Source organism: Pipra filicauda, unplaced genomic scaffold (genome assembly GCF_003945595.2).
Source record: "Pipra filicauda isolate LSUMZ 115617 unplaced genomic scaffold, ASM394559v2 scaffold65_size3143899_pilon, whole genome shotgun sequence".
In the NCBI taxonomy this organism is placed as follows: Eukaryota; Metazoa; Chordata; class Aves; order Passeriformes; family Pipridae; genus Pipra; species Pipra filicauda.
The window spans coordinates 2,757,715-2,773,646 of NW_024104820.1; the positions used below are offsets into that span (position 1 = coordinate 2,757,715).

Here is a 15,932-nt window from a genome sequence, read left to right on the forward strand (position 1 = left end):
CTCTTTATAGGTCTTGAAAATAATTTAAACCTAGTGTTTGCAGAGACTTTAAAACCAATTCCTTTATTTAGATAGACTTTGGTAGTTTGACCATTAAGCAAGAGTTGGTATTCTTTAGGTTATATTTAATCTTAATATTTGTGGTTTATTGAAATGGAAACACAATATAACTCTGTTTTTTTCTGAGAGCACAAGTTAAATAAGAGAAGCTTACTTAAATGTAGCAAGTAAGCAGTGCGGTTCTTTACCCCTCCCAGCTCCAGCCACCCACATCCTATTACTATATTAGTGTCTAGGAACTCTGATCAGGATGACTGTCCAATCACGCTGGGAATTCTTTAAAACAGAGTAAGTGGTAGTTCCTGTATGTGTATATGGTTACTTGGGCATATGAAACTATGTACAGCATTTTGTAATATATATAAATGTAAATGTGCACAGACAGTATGCATGCATTATTTTTATTGTAATATGCCCTGAGTGTACATATTTTAAATAAAACCAGGAAATAGAGAAAATATTCATGTATTTCCATCTATGATTAGATAGTTCATGTAACAAAAATGGAATGTTTTATCTATACAAACGAATTGCAGGTTTGAATAGAAAACTTACAGACCAAATGAAAACTGTCGTATTTTCAAAGAGGCATTTTGGAAAAATGAATGAAAACCTATTGATGAAACATACAAGGACATCTAACTTTCCTGTGGGAAACTCAGGACAACTCTGTACTCTTGACAGAGATGTCCTTTTGCAGATACTGTGTTTGAATAATGACACAAGCAGACTGATAAGTACATCAGTAAGGCTTTGGACTGTATCACACAACTATTCAGCTTGGAATCTCCAAAGCGTGGTTCATTCAGTCTTCCAGAGATGGCTGTTTGTGTCCTCTAGATACAATCCTGACTTGTAGGCAGCTGAAGTTAACCAGAAGGAGCCCATTGTGTAGATAAAAGTGCATGGTCCTTAGAGAAGGGGCAGCAGCATAGGCAGGTTTAGCAGTGTTGTCATTGGCTGTCTAATTCCAGTTCTAAGGGCGGTTAAGGTGTCATTTCACACAATTCCACAGTGTCCAGCTGCCTTTATAGACAGGGACCCCAGGAAGGTTTGCATAGCTTGTACCAACCTCTATTCTTCATTGCCAGCAACAGAAGGACCATCTCCAGTAGGCCTTAGATGACAGGTTTTGCTGATGTATGGATGTGTTTTCAGGTAATTTTTTTTCTCTCCAAAATCCACTATTTACAGGAGCAAATTTTCCTTTTTTCCACTTTTCCCCCAAGCAGACATATAGTCCACATGAGCTCTATCCTAGATGAAACTATTTCAAATAGTCTGTGACACACAGTTCCTTTTGAAGCCTTTAACCATTTTATGCCTAGTGGGACTTAGTCCTTAGTAAATGTGGAGAGTGTTTTCAGTTCATGACCCTTTCTTGTACAGGCATCTTCTACTCACTATGTGTTTTCCCTACAACATCACTCATAAATGTTGCTATTCCCATTTCATATTTATATTCCATTTTAATACTTATTCTAGTAAACAGAGTCGTTCTGGGTTGTCAAAGATCATACAGGAAGTTGGTGATGATACTGATAACTGACTCGAGATTTTTTCCTTCTTCCTCCTGTTCCTGAACCACAAGATAATTCTTTCTCCCAAAGCAGAAACACCCAGAAGTTGTTAGAAGACTGAAAATTCAGCTCTAGCAGCTTTAATTTTAAAGATTAATGCTTCATGCCTCATAGGAGATCTTTAAAAGTCTTTTAAAGCTTTGGGAATGTTTTCTGAAACAAAACAGAAAAACGACAGAGGCTGATACAAGGCTGGAAGATTTCACTTTGATGCATTTTTATACAAAGCTTCCATTTTTAAGTACTTTTTTCTTGACTCTAAATAATATCAGCTCTTTCAGTTAGATTCGCTAAGCACAATAAAAGAAACAAAACTGCTGAATAATTGGAAGCATTCTAAATTAAGTTCAGACATAAAAACTAAGTGGAACTAGAAAGAAAGGGAGAGTATAATGTAACACTTAAAAGACGGTGTGAACCAACAAGTAGATAAAGAATTTGTTAAATCAGTATTTTTCAGCCAAGAGTTCAATGGAGGACTTCTAAAGAATTTGTAAAAGTAAAGCAGATACATACTGTATCCAACGTTAGAGGTGTGAAATTGCTTCAGGTAACAGAAACTGTGAAATTTCCACTATAACATAAAAATTCAAAAGATTCAGTCCAAGAGATTGACAACCACTGACTTAAATTGCATATGAGCATGAGGGCTCATGTCTTCCATTTCTGCAGACTGGATGCACAAATGAAGCTCAAGTATGTTACATTCAATGCAAGTTGTGTTCGTACTTCTACTGCCATAAATAAGTGTGCAAGTGGGCAGCTAATTGGTAAGAAATGTGTAGCTGTACAGATTATTTCACTTTTTCCACAAGACCAGTAGACCTAATTTCAAGAAAGGTTCATTTTTTTGCATATACTTTGACGTTATTTATATTAACTATACTAATTGAAAATAGTGAGAACACTGACTAGTAACATGTGATGGTTTAAGTCAAGATTCTGGACATTTTCAAATATCATGGTGTTACAGATGTGGGGTTACTTTGTAGTAATTTATAGTTATAATGTGTTTTACAGATATTGAGGTGTTTATGTAACGAAAGGGTAGATATGCCTTGTTATGGAGGTGTAAAGTATAACGAACCAAGAAAGAGCAAAATCTCTCTTCACCAATATTTAAGGCTTGTTAAGAGGCAACAGTGAACGAGAACAAGCTCATGAGTCAGGGAAGGGAAAGAAGAAAAAAAACGATGTGTTGGGTTTCTAAAGTATATGTTGCCTTAGACAGAGGGGGCATTTTTTCGAGAAGTGGTATCAGGGAACCAAGTAAGTAACAGACACCTTAGTGAAAAATTTAGTTGTGCTTAGGTTAATTTTATGATGTTATGTGCTGAGATAGGATGGTCTTTGGTCCTGTAAAGGCTGTTTTGTTGAGGAGTTTTATTTATATTGTCGTTGTTGCTATTATTATTAAAATAACTAAAGTGTTAGTTTAAAGAACCTTATTCTATACCCTGTATGCCATGGAGTCCTGAAGGGAGAACACGAATGCTAAGCCTAAGTGAACATGACATTCTGACATTGGTGTGAAACAACTGCCATGTCCCAATGGAGATCAGGGACACAGTGTCATATGACACTGCAAGGATTGCACCCAGAGTCATTGGCAAGGTATAGCTAACCTACCTGTCACCACAAAGACTGTGGCACTCAGTCCTAAACTTTTTTTTTCTGGCTCATGTAAGTTTTAAATGACAAAAGAAAAATCCTTATGGTTTGTGAAGCCCTCTTGCTCTTTTTTTTCTCCTCAGAAACTAAGATCACATGAGGGAGTAGACATTGCATTGAATAACATATACCCAACAGGAATACACAGTGTTCACCCAATTCACAATGAAAGATATCAAAAAAACTTTAGAAAACGTGTTATTACTTCTGAGTGCCATGTTCTACCTGTCAAACACAGACCGATGAGTCTGGGCACCTTAATACCGGCAATGATATTCAAAACCAAGAGTACTCCTGAAATCATCTCTGTGGCCCTGTGCATATGTCAGGAAGCCCAAGCTAATCTGAGTGCTGTGGGCAGCTACATAACTTGTGTTAATGTGGAAATGCATATGGGCTAAACTACTCTGCTGAGAAGATGGTTTAATTGAAGTTAATAGAGGTGCAGGAGTATCTGCAGCCATTCCAAAAAAATCATACCACCTAACTGAAATTGTTCTACAAGTAGTTGTCCCAGATTGTCACTAATTTCTCAAATCACAAGGAACATATCTCTGTTCTTCATAGTAGCTAATCCAGAGATTTCCAAAGCAGTGAGATGATTTAATTGCATCAATAATTAGTCCTATTGCTGAAATATAGTTCCTGAAATGCAACAGAGGGGCAGAGGAGGGAAGGAGGATAAAGTTTTGAGGATTTGAGCCAACCCATCCATAAGCAAGTCATGTAACTGGACATTCCCATATGGGTTTGCCAGTGATATGGCCTCCAGCCAAGAAGGGGCTTTAACAGGAACTCTGTGTTTCCTGCTATTGATACAGCACTGACTCTGCAGTCCCATGTTTGCAGTTCTTTAAAGCTCCATAAGTCTGTTTGCCGGGGTCAAGACTCTGGGAAGAACCTGCCCCTGAGAGCAAATGGGTGCTTTAACCTGCTCCATTGCAGCAGGTAGCTGAGGTAAAGTATAATGGAAGGGCTTTTAGTATCCACTTACTTCGGGAGATACGGATTGAAGGGCAGAGACTCTTCTCCCTTGTTTCCCTATTTTGTAAAGCTATCTGGCTGTATTGCAGTGTACAGCTGTGATACTCTTTGAAACTCAATGAGAGGACAGAGAAACAAGCTTTGGCATCATATTAAAGGCTTGTGATCTGTCTTTCCTCTCTTACCTACACAAAGCTAAGTTCTTTTCAGTTTTACCTGGATGAAGTGAGGTTTACAATGACTTTTTCTGCTTTAGCATTGAGGTAGAATTACCAAGACTTTGTTTGAGCTGTGTGCTCTTCCAGTCAGCCGCCAGGAGAGGTAGCAGGAGAGCAATATGAAGGAAACTTTCTCCCCACTTGATTAACTGGGGAACTTCTGAACCATTCAAAACCTCTTGCAGCCAGAAGCAAACTTAAATAGCCCCTAAAATGCACTATTGCATTTGAAATCTGGTAAAAAGCTACTAGTTCAGATTTCAGAAACTCATTATAATGGTCACTGTTAGTTATAATACATTACAGAGTGCATCAAGTTCTTATGTTTTAAGTTAGCTCCCTAAGGCAGAATTTTAGATCCTACTTCCTCTGAGTTTCCAGAACTCACTGAGGTGTTGTCTTTGGTAACTGTACCAATTTTAGTAAAATAGGTTATATTTTTCTAAACTGGCTGGAGAAAAATCTGAACAACCTCTGAAGAGGAGCAGGGGAGGGGGATGTAAATCAGTTCTACCCAAGCGTGCAGTTGATAAAAAACATGAGCTAATCTGGCCAGCAGTTGAGCTGATTGTAACAGAACCCAGGTACTGTATAAGGAAAAGATGTATTGTGGGACTCGAGGTTTAGTTACATGAAAAAATCATTAGCTGAGGAGATGGTAAGATTCTGGGGAAAACTTAGAATCCTGTCATAAAAAAAGAATTTGCATCTCAAGAGAAATTGCTGAGGGAGAACTTTGTTGTGCTTTTAAACGTTGACACTTCTCAGTCCACTCTGCCAATAAGACCTTATCTGTAGCCTCATGGTTCACTTGTAGCATTCCAATTTATAATAGACTCTCATGAGTTTCTTTTGTAAGTCTCAGCCTTATCTGAAGAAGGGAAAAAAATACTCTTAGCTATGTTAGTTCAAACCCTGAGGTCTTAATTTGGTTTTGATCATATTTTACTTACGGGAAAAAAAATCCTGTTGGGTTTGATGATTCTTTTTTTTTTTTTATTCATGGAATGAAAGTCCTAATAAAGCTCCCTAGATATGATCTATCAAATTAATATAACTCATATGAATAGCAGCTAAGTCGCAGTAAAAACCAGGAATTAAATAGATGTTTGCAGAACCAGATAAATCTAAAAATGGAAGCAACTTTTGTCATCATGCAAGCATTTTGCATATCCTTACTGTCTCTAAACACCATGGAGTCCTTTTTTCCCCTCAGCATCAATTAAAAGCAATTGCTTTACTTGGTTCCCTAGACCATACATAGTGTTTGGCTTTGCATTTGAATTCTGACCCTATGGTGAGGGTCTAATATCAATGACCCTGTGAAGGTTACTGAGTTACCTTTGCTTTGTAATAGGTGGTATCATTGAACTCTTTTATTGTAGTGATATGAAAAAGATATCACTGGTAATAGGGTTGACATGATTCCCTCTTTTCCCTCACTTCTAGAATATGGGAGCATGTATGCCAGATTAAACCCTTCCCTCTCTCTCTTCCCTTCTATAAACCAGAACCCTTATGATGCTGCAGATCTGATTTCCACGTTAAATGAGGTTACTCAGAGCCTTGTGTAGTCAACGTCTGAAACCACCCAAGGGTGGAGATACCACGGCCTCCAAGCCAAGTCTTCTACTGATGTCTCAAAACTGTACATAGCATTCCAGGTGTTGACTCTGTTTCAGAGGGATCTTCCTTTTCCTTTACCTGTGTAAATTTATATAAATGTTTGTTGGTTTTATATGTTTGTATTCCCATTTTATATAAATATGAACAGATTGAGGTGATTATTCACCTCTACTCTGTATATATATAATTATGTAGAAATATATGAAATATATATATTTCATTTTATGGTATCTATGTTTTTGTATGTATGAATGTGCATAGGTACGTACACACATATTTCAAAACAGGTATTTGAAAGGGATTTGCCATCCTGGATGTAGGTACAGATTTGAGGGAAGAGTATAACTGAGCCTGCTGCAGCTGCCTCATCAACAGCCATTTGTGTTTATCCAGCACATACAGGCAAATACACATAGAGCAAGTAAAGACAATACTTTTCAAAGTTCCTGGATGGTGAGAACTTACTTGAAAGAGTTGCAGGTTTATTGCACAGACAGATTTGTTGCTTTGATTAGAAACATTGTTTTCCTGTGTTGTTTGATTAAAATATTTTCACAGAATCATTTAGGTTGGAAAAGACCTCTGAAATCCTCAAGTTCAACCTTTGACCCATCACCACCTTGATTTGCTTTTGTTCATTTGAATATTTTCAAATTATAAAAGATGATGCATTTTTTACTTATTGTGTTCAAGATCCGAATGAATCACAATAAGGCACTACCAGTGTTCACAAATACATCTGTTTCTTATGCAGATCTTGATTAGTACAAAAAAAGGAAATATTTGTAAGAATAATGTTTGATTCATGCTTATTAAACTGTTTATAATGTGCTGACTCAGTGACTGAGAGGAGACCAATCCCCAGAGAAAGCACCAAATTTAGTCTAATGTGTGCAAATAATGGATTTGCATTAACACTTGCTCCATGTTCAGGATTTAATTCCTGCAAATGATCCCTGTACTGTTACTCTTAACATGGGTTTGCTTTTTAATGTCTAAAGTCAAATTTTTCTACTTGTCCAGCTACTGCTTTGGCAATGTAAAGGGCCCCTTTTCCCTTTGGTAGCCTTTAGGTACCTCAAGACTAAAAGACTGGGTAAAGAATCATGTTTCACTATCTCCAGAGACGCTTCTGAAGCTAGATTGTGGGGAAGTACCATGGATAGGATTCATGGCTCCTGCAGTAGAAAATAAGGTCCTTTGGGTTGCTGAGATGCAGTTTAAGGATGTCCTTGCACCTAAATTCCTATTTATAAGTCTCTCTGCTCTTTGCATACTCCTGGTTGTCTCGGCCTTAGTCTGCAATACAGTCTTAGGCAGTACAGTTATGAGTGACTCCAGAGCTGCGTTTCAAGCCAAATTTGCGAATCATCCAGACTGTTGACCATCTGGAACAGATCCTGGCTGGCTCTGAAGCAGTCCAGCTGGTACTCAGGCACTCCCTGGACCGCTTTGTGGACAGGCTCAGGCGTTGTGTGCCCAGCCCAGCTGCTGCCTTGTATTCCAGCTATCCTTGCATTAGTGTCACATATCGTGATACAAGATAGCTTGGACTCCTTCCTAAATGGGGCCAGGCGTTCTCTCCCAGAAGAGAAGATGACATTTGAACACAATCTGAATTCAAGCCAACTTTTTGCTGTTCACAGAAATATAGCTTAGTCCGTGGGTAAGGTACAGTATAGACACATCCTGTAGGCCTCAGATCCCCATAAATAGCACAAGGAAAGATATTTCTCCATCATATAAAGGTGTTGTCAGGATACAGGCATGCTACTTTTTGAAATGCCTAGGTAACGCTGTTTTGAGGAATGTACCAAAGACAGATTTTTTTATTTTTGTAGCTGGAGTGGGATTTTTATGGGTAAATGGATAGTTTTAATCTGAGTCTAATCTAAGCTGGTCATCCACGGTTATCTACAGTTGGTTAAAAAAAAAAAAAGTACTTTTAGGCCATGATTCTTCTGACCTGCTCAGGTATTGGCTTTAGGAGAAGAACTAGCCTAGATCATGTCCTGAGATGCAAGTGGATGGCTAGCTCAGAAATGGACAATTATAGTACAGCACAGTAATGACAGCCCATGTGTATTCAGACAAGTTAGTTGTGTATATAGCTTCATTTTGATAAAATTATAGGGAAAGCAGTAAATGGTTTACAGAAATCCGAAATACTGGCTGGTGTTTACGTACAAAAGACTGAACTGAATTTTAAGGCACAACCTTAGAAACTGGGAGTATGAATCCATAGCTCCAGCAAGGATGCCAAACAAAGGTGATTAGAAAATTTCTATCAGAAGAGATTATCTAGGGAAAAAACTATTTATTAATTTGTTTGTCTATGATATTTTGCTAATAATTTTATAATGAAAATCCCATGCCATGTGACAAAATATTCCTACTACACCATGGGCCACTAAACAGGGTGGGAGTGTGTATGTATCTCTCTATAGTTCTTGCAGATTTACTGGTGAATTCAGCTGTGGTTTTATAAACCCTGTGAATGGCTGTCCTAGTTTTAAAATTTAACTTCTTTTCAAATGTTGGTATACTTTGCCAGTAGACAAGTATGTTGTTTTGATTGAAAACGTAAACTCCTTTTAAATTAGAATACTGGTTATGACTATCCTCAGAGCCAGGGTAGGGTTGGCTGCCGTAAGCTGGCCATGGCTGATTTTCGAGCTTCAAAGCCTTTGTTGCTATCAAGACCTCATCTGTGGACATTGATCATGTTCAGATCTGTTGGAGCGTTAAAAAAAGAAAAGAGAAACCTTTAAAATTTGAAAAGGTCTGACTTCACTGGAAAAATTAATCAAAAGAAGTATTGCCAACTACAAGGTAGAAGTTGGCAGCTCTTAAAAAGTGGTGTGTCAGATACACTGTCTCACACTTCACACGAGTTTAGGCCTAACTTAAATAAAATGTGTTTTTAAAATTAATATTTTTAGAGTAATTTTAAATTCTACTTCCTGAATTTTTAAGATCTAAATATTCCTGAAATTTATTTCTCTTTTCTCACTAAACATGGACTTCCATAGTAGCTCCTGTAATTGGCACAATTACAACAAATACTTGTATGAAGGAAGATGTTTCCTCAGAGACTTTCAAACTTTAAAAGATTCATTCTTACTCAACTTTCCTTCATGTTTATTAGAAAAAAATACAGAGAGAGAATACCCTTTTTTCTCCAAATATGATGCATTTTTCTTCCTAATTCAGTTTATATTTACATTTATGAGGTTACTATGAACTGAAGTCACTTGCAATCTAGATGTCCTAGAAAAGCATTCAGGTATCTCCTGTATTCCTGTTGTGGAAATCCCAATGAATGGTGACTTTTTAAAGTGTTGGTTGCATTTTTTCTGTTATTTAAAAATGTGTGGAAATCCATAGGCTATAACATGACACTACTTTTTTTTTTTTTAACATTCCAAGATAGACAGTATATGGCTTTATTTTCACTTAGAGTGAATAAAAAGGATTGATTCTTCTGAAATCCCTCCTGATAAGAACCAGAAACAAACATAAGAGAATGCAGATACAAGAGGGAAGGAGTAATGCCCGGCTTATGTGTAAAGTTCATTAGGAATGACTGGTAAGGGAAGAGCATGGCTCATGAACATATGGGAAATCAGTTTACTTCAGAAAACTGAGGGCGAAAGGAAGGGATGTCTGCTTTTTATTAAAACCTGAAATGCATTATAATTGTCCTGAATCTTTGCCCAGATGGCTTCTCTTATGCTGACATCTGCAAGAGTGTATATAAAGCAACATTAAGAAGCTGTCTCTTGTGACACTGTGTACACATGTAATTCTGTTAAAAACTAAGCCGCTTGCTATCTGTAGTGTTGGATTTTGAATAAGCGTGCTGAGAAATGTCATTTGTTTGACAAAAACTAATTACGGAACATGCTTTTTTCATGGAAAGTTTCTACTACGTCTGAAAAACACTTTTTAGAGCTTTTCACCTATTTTTGTAGATTCTTTTTCATTCTTCATCATAAATTCCAGGTAAAGTGGGGGGGGTTTTGTCTCCTTTTGATTTGTTTTTTAGTTTGTTTTGGAGGTTTTTGTCAGGGGGAAACACAGCATTTCTTATTGCAATCCTGTGTATTTTTTTCTAAAATTTAAGTGTAATTATTTTGAATGTTCACATGTGAATTTAAGCTGTTTTCCATTGACCAGTGAAAAGCTTAAATGATACTAGGATGTCCATTTCCTATTAAACAGGTTGGATGATAACAGTGGATGCAATGTAATATATCCGTTAGTCTGTTCACTTGTGTCTGTAACTCACAGGGTAATACTTTTTTAAAAATAAGCTGTCAATATACTGCTTCTTCCTCTGTCAGACAACAGGAAAATTAAAGTCAATGGCACCAGGGAACCTATTGAGTTTAAGACAAATCAGTGGTTTGGAGCAACAGTCAAAGCTCATAAAGAAAAAGTTGTGGTAAGTCTCATGCATTTAGTATTCATTTGGAGATAACATTTATTTTTCTCAAATGTGTATCTTTAGTAGCTCTCTATGTGTATATTGTGGAAATAACTTTGATTATGCATGAATTGTAAAACAGATGATGTATATAATTCAGAAAATGAAAGCAACTTACAGAATCAGGTTGAACTGATCAAGCTAAGATGATTCTGTTGCCATATGAAAACAGCAGAATGCCATATTGTTATGGAAGTGAATGATGATATTTTTTAAACAGATAGTGGACATACTTTAGAGATACAAAGTTACTGATAGCTCTATGCTATAAAATGTTTTGTATTACGAAGGTATATTTGGAATGTTAAATACAGAATGTAAAGAAATTATATGTATTGGAATGTAATGAAATGTAATGAAAGCCAAGAACCTCTGCTGAAGTTCAGTTAGTAGGAGAAAGCACTGATCTCTTTTGTCACATTTACATTGTTTTCAGCAACTATGTCATAGTCATGCTAAAACAGCTGAAAAAAAGTCATCCAAAAAAAGCTTCGAACAAGATGGCTGGCAAACTGTAATGTCTGTTTTCCAGTTTCACTGAACATTTTTCCTGTATTGATAGAGGCCTTTAGCAGTGAGCAAGTATTTTTATTGCTTATTGCTTTTATGCTTCTTATACACAGAGAGTTTATATTTCCAATTTATCCACTCATTGAAAAGGGCAGTGAAGTAATTGTGATAAGAAAAATTAGTTTGGTCATTAGTTTTATTAGTTTTTACAATTACAAAAACAATAATTTGGTTTTGGATTTGCTTAAAACTCCCAATTATTACTTTAAAAAGCAGTCATAAGGGAGGAAGTACCAAAAGAAAATGCTTTCCCTTGTATCGTGTGCCTTGTGGTTAACCTATGGAAGGATTTTGACATAAAACAGGTAATGAATAAAACATCACCCTATTCTGTTACAGAGCTAAGTAAACATAAAAATTCTAAAAAATTCTAGAAATAGCTGAAGTACAACAATTCACCAATGGAAATCTTTACCACCATTTGCTAGGTCTTAATTAAGTGAGCAGAAAACCTCATCACCTGAGACAAACTGATGTGCTGTCTCTGTACCAACAAAACTGTTTTATTTCTGATAACTCTTCTCTGACTGAAACGGAGATAGAGTCAATACTTTTCAGGCAAAAATTTGGACAGCAAAGCTCAAAAACTTTGTCTGTTAATCTTGGTAGGCTGGAAGGAAAATGACATCAAACTGTCAGGAACTTTTTAAAACTACAAATATCAAATGGACCTAAAATCACCCACACATGACACTTACTCCTCTTTCCTGCCTCCAGTTTTGCTCGCTGTTTTAATATGTAAGGCTTTCTAGGCAGGGGCATGTTAAGAGTATCTGTTCCTTCAGCAATTGCTCCAGAAGCTCTGACTTTTATGGCAAGCTCTGAGTAGCACAGTGATTCATCTAGGTGGAATTGATTGCAAATCAAAGGCTTATACAATAATGTAAATAATAGCAATACTTTGCCAGAGATAGATTTCTCATTGAAAAAGTAGGATAAGGTAGGACATGAATGAAGAATTTATTTGTATCTTGCAAAGTTGTAGGGAGAGGTAGTGTCTTCACCCTCCCAGGAAGTGAAAAGTTTTAGGGCACAGGACCCACTGAAGCATGACTTGCAGACCTGACAGTTTATTATTTTTATTTTTCTAATTATCTGGATTACCTCCAAAAAGATGCCTCTCTCTACACAACTTGTATATCCTTTATCCTTATACTGTCATGTTTGTAATGCCACTAGTGTAACACAGATTAAATATTAGTTCTCTAGCTGAAGTGTAAGTAGCAAAAAACTGTTTGCTCAGACTTTTGAATGCATTATAGCTGTATCATATCTACAAAGATTTGAACCAGGGATTTATAGGAAGGAAGACAATCTGATGATTGTCATAGATAATATGACACAAAACCCTGACAAATCTCCTTCTGCTAAGTGGAGTAGAGTAGTTGTGCTGCAATACCTTCTATCTTAAGACATACCAGCACAGAACTGGGATTGCCTTAAGCCACATATATGTGATTTACATCTTAAGCTACAGAATCAAGTCCTGCGCAATGAGCAGTAATAGAACAAAGATATTACTTGTGGAGCAGGCTTAGAGCATATTTGTAACATGCTTAAATGTGCCTTGTAGTCCCTCACAGATTTTACCTGCCAAGGGCTATAAGTAAAAATCAGTGTGCTTTTCAGGTAATAATGAAATTATCTGAAACAGTGGTCCTGCATTTTCTTCTGTCAATGTCTTGTGATCATTGCTGCATGAATGATTCAGTACCTGAGAGAATCTTTGTACACAGTTTATTAAAAACTGCATTTGCCAGATGCATGAGCATGTAAAAGCTATGTGTGACATTGTTTCTACTTTGATAGGCTTGTGCTCCTTTGTATCATTGGAGAACCCTTAAAGATAGCCCTGAGAAGGACCCCGTTGGCACCTGCTATGTAGCAATTCAGAACTTCAGTGCTTATGCAGAATATTCACCTTGTCGCAACAGTAAGTATTAATATGAACAATCCTTTGTTGAAGAAACTGATATTGCACTTAATGTTTTCATCCTTTTAGTCTTCACACAGTCTTAGTTGAATGAATGTTGCTATATGATGTTATTGCATTGAATGAGAGTGTAAAGAAAAATCAACATTAAATTATATTCCTGTAATTGGATGCTTTATTGTATAATTAATTGAAAGAGGAGAAATCAAGTAAATTGTGTGCAGTTATAGTGATGAGCTATAATTGGTTCAATTTGAATGGCTTTAAAATGTAGCTAGATAAGACAGATCTAGATGAGAACCAGACAGCATTTTAAACCAATTATTCCTACTTATGCTGAGTATAAATCTCTCATCACAAGATCATCATTTGAAGACCAGACCCTGCACAGAAACACACAAGCCTGTATCACCATTCATGCCAATACCATCCACAATATCTCATTTGTGAAGAACTTTCAGCATGGAAGAAAGATGTGCAAATTAGCACTGCTGCTACACACTCTTCTCTGTGCTGTTCTGAGGATGCAGTAGCCATCCCTGGGCCTTGCTTCTTGGGGAATAGGGAAAAACTGCATGTATATTTAGAACCACATTCAGTTACCTAGAAATCTGGAGAAAATACCACACATTAGATTGTATCAGTCATTCATCTCATTCAGCATCCTATGTCTAAGTGTTTATGATGATTATTAATACCCTCATTACCTCAGTGCTCCATATTATTAAAAGCAATATGAAGTATCCAATGACTTTACTGAGCTTTGGATTGAGCTGAATCTATGGCAATTTCTACAGTACAAATCAGAGATTTTTTCTTCAGTTTCTTTTTCTAAAGGTAGCATGTGTAAGATACCAAATATGATGGGCTTACCTGTCCCTTCACAGGAAAGCTATGGCGGTGTTCAGTCTCACTGATGAGTAGCTGCTTCAAGTTGTGTGCACCAGCTGATAACACAGGGAGTCTGAATGTAGTTGCTTGTCATGATACCCCTTGTAAGAGACCCTGCTACTGCAGATAATGTTCTTGCTGTGTGCACATGGGCTAATTTGAAATCACACTTTTTAACTGTTCCTCTGCTGCAAACTGTGCTCCTGCCTTAAACTTTCTCATGGATTATTTTGCCAAGAATGTAACAGGCATTTTACAGAAAAATTAGGCATAATTGAAAGGTCTCTTTTTCATCTCCAGCCAAATTCAAACTTATTCCCTGATAGTTGTTGCAAGGATCCTTCCTTGGCAGTGAGGGGAGAAAGCCCCAAGCAGCAGGTCCTATTTTTCGAAATCTTCACAAGGGGCTGCGTGTTCAGGGTACTGTAGAAGGTCTTGATTTGCTCTGCCTCTTCTCAAAAAGAATACATATTTTCACATATTTTGGCAGATTTGCATTTACAGCCTTACAGCTCCAGAGGTGTGTATGCTATCTTCCACATGCACTGGGAAATCAATAAAATGCTTCTACCTTCATAATTGCAGGCAATGCAGATCCTGAAGGACAAGGCTTTTGTCAAGCAGGTTTCAGCTTAGATTTTTACAAGGTGAGATTCTGCTTCTGAAGTATTTTGATGAAATGTAGTTGTGATATATCCCTAGTGTTCAAATGCTGCCTCACTGATCATGAGTTTATCCCCATGCTGTTGCATATGGAAAGTTTCGTGAAGTTATTGCAAGGTCTTTCCTGCTTTTTAACTTCCAAACTTTTGGTTTCATTAATAGAAGAAATACTCAGTCAGCACCTGTTTATCTCTTTGCAGCACTCCAATCTAACTCTGCTCAGTCTATCTTAATAGATAATTAGGCAAACATTTATATGTGCTTCGATCTCAGTCTGTCCCACTTACAGTGCTTTACAGGGACTTGACTTTCAGAAAGTAATGGGTAGGCACCAGCTAGTTTTAAAAAGTTTAAATAGCTTGTATAATGATGCTTTTGGAGGCAGAGTAGTTATTAAGACCATTCATGTGGCGGTGAAAGCGCTTAAGGGAAAGAATTAGTTTTTCTTAATGCCAATATTGTGGGACAAAGGATAAACTTTGCAGCTATTGTTATCATCTGTGCCATTATTACAGCACCAGGGCCTCACATAACTTTGACCATTGTCATTGTTTTCAGTGTTCTGCAGCTGCATTTTTATTTACATTATTAATAGCTATGGGGTTAAGACTTCCTTGTAGGGTAGACAAAAGTATACTTCTCTATAAAATATTGCTGTTGCTTCATTGAATGTAAAGACACTCTTTTATGATAACTTTGTTTTGTTATAAATAAGGAGCAATTTTTAGAATGCTATGTTAGCAGTAAAAAAATTACGACTTTCGTTCAAGTTGCACCGGGTGATCTTAACTTTTTTTAACTCTGAATTTTTCTGTACATTCATGTACATCCTTTCCTTGAACATGGCTATTCTCCTTTATCATGATTCTGATATTATTTTGGTCATTTAAATAGTTTTATCCCATGCATGCTTACTTTAGTGATGTTCTTTTGTTGTGTAATTTTATTCAATTCTGCTTTTTGTAGAATGGAGACCTGATCGTAGGCGGACCCGGTAGTTTTTATTGGCAAGGTATGTTCATCTGGATGGGTAACTTGATCTAAGAAGTGAAGCAGAAAGTATTGTTCTTCTAGATTTCCATTGTTTTGTCGGTTTAAGATAACCGGTCCGTGATCTTATTTTCAACAAATGTAAATCAGAAGAATTGCTTAACAAACAACTGAGCATAAAAATAAGTCAGGGAAAATTCAGGATGTAGGTTATATAGCAAGTGAAACAAATACAAATAACTATTTTTATGTTGGCA

At 36.7% G+C, this 15,932-nt stretch overlaps 1 protein-coding gene across 1 annotated transcript in view; it reads left to right on the forward strand.

Moving 5' to 3' along the window:
* The window catches only part of ITGA8 (integrin subunit alpha 8), a 109,882-nt gene that overhangs the window by 1,156 nt on the left and 92,794 nt on the right, over positions 1–15,932 (forward strand). Inside the window, exons 3-6 of the mRNA XM_027720540.2 lie at positions 10,486–10,586; positions 13,008–13,131; positions 14,608–14,669; positions 15,652–15,697. Coding sequence (XP_027576341.1) covers positions 10,486–10,586; positions 13,008–13,131; positions 14,608–14,669; positions 15,652–15,697 — 333 coding nt within the window. The remainder of the gene's footprint in view (positions 1–10,485; positions 10,587–13,007; positions 13,132–14,607; positions 14,670–15,651; positions 15,698–15,932) is intronic.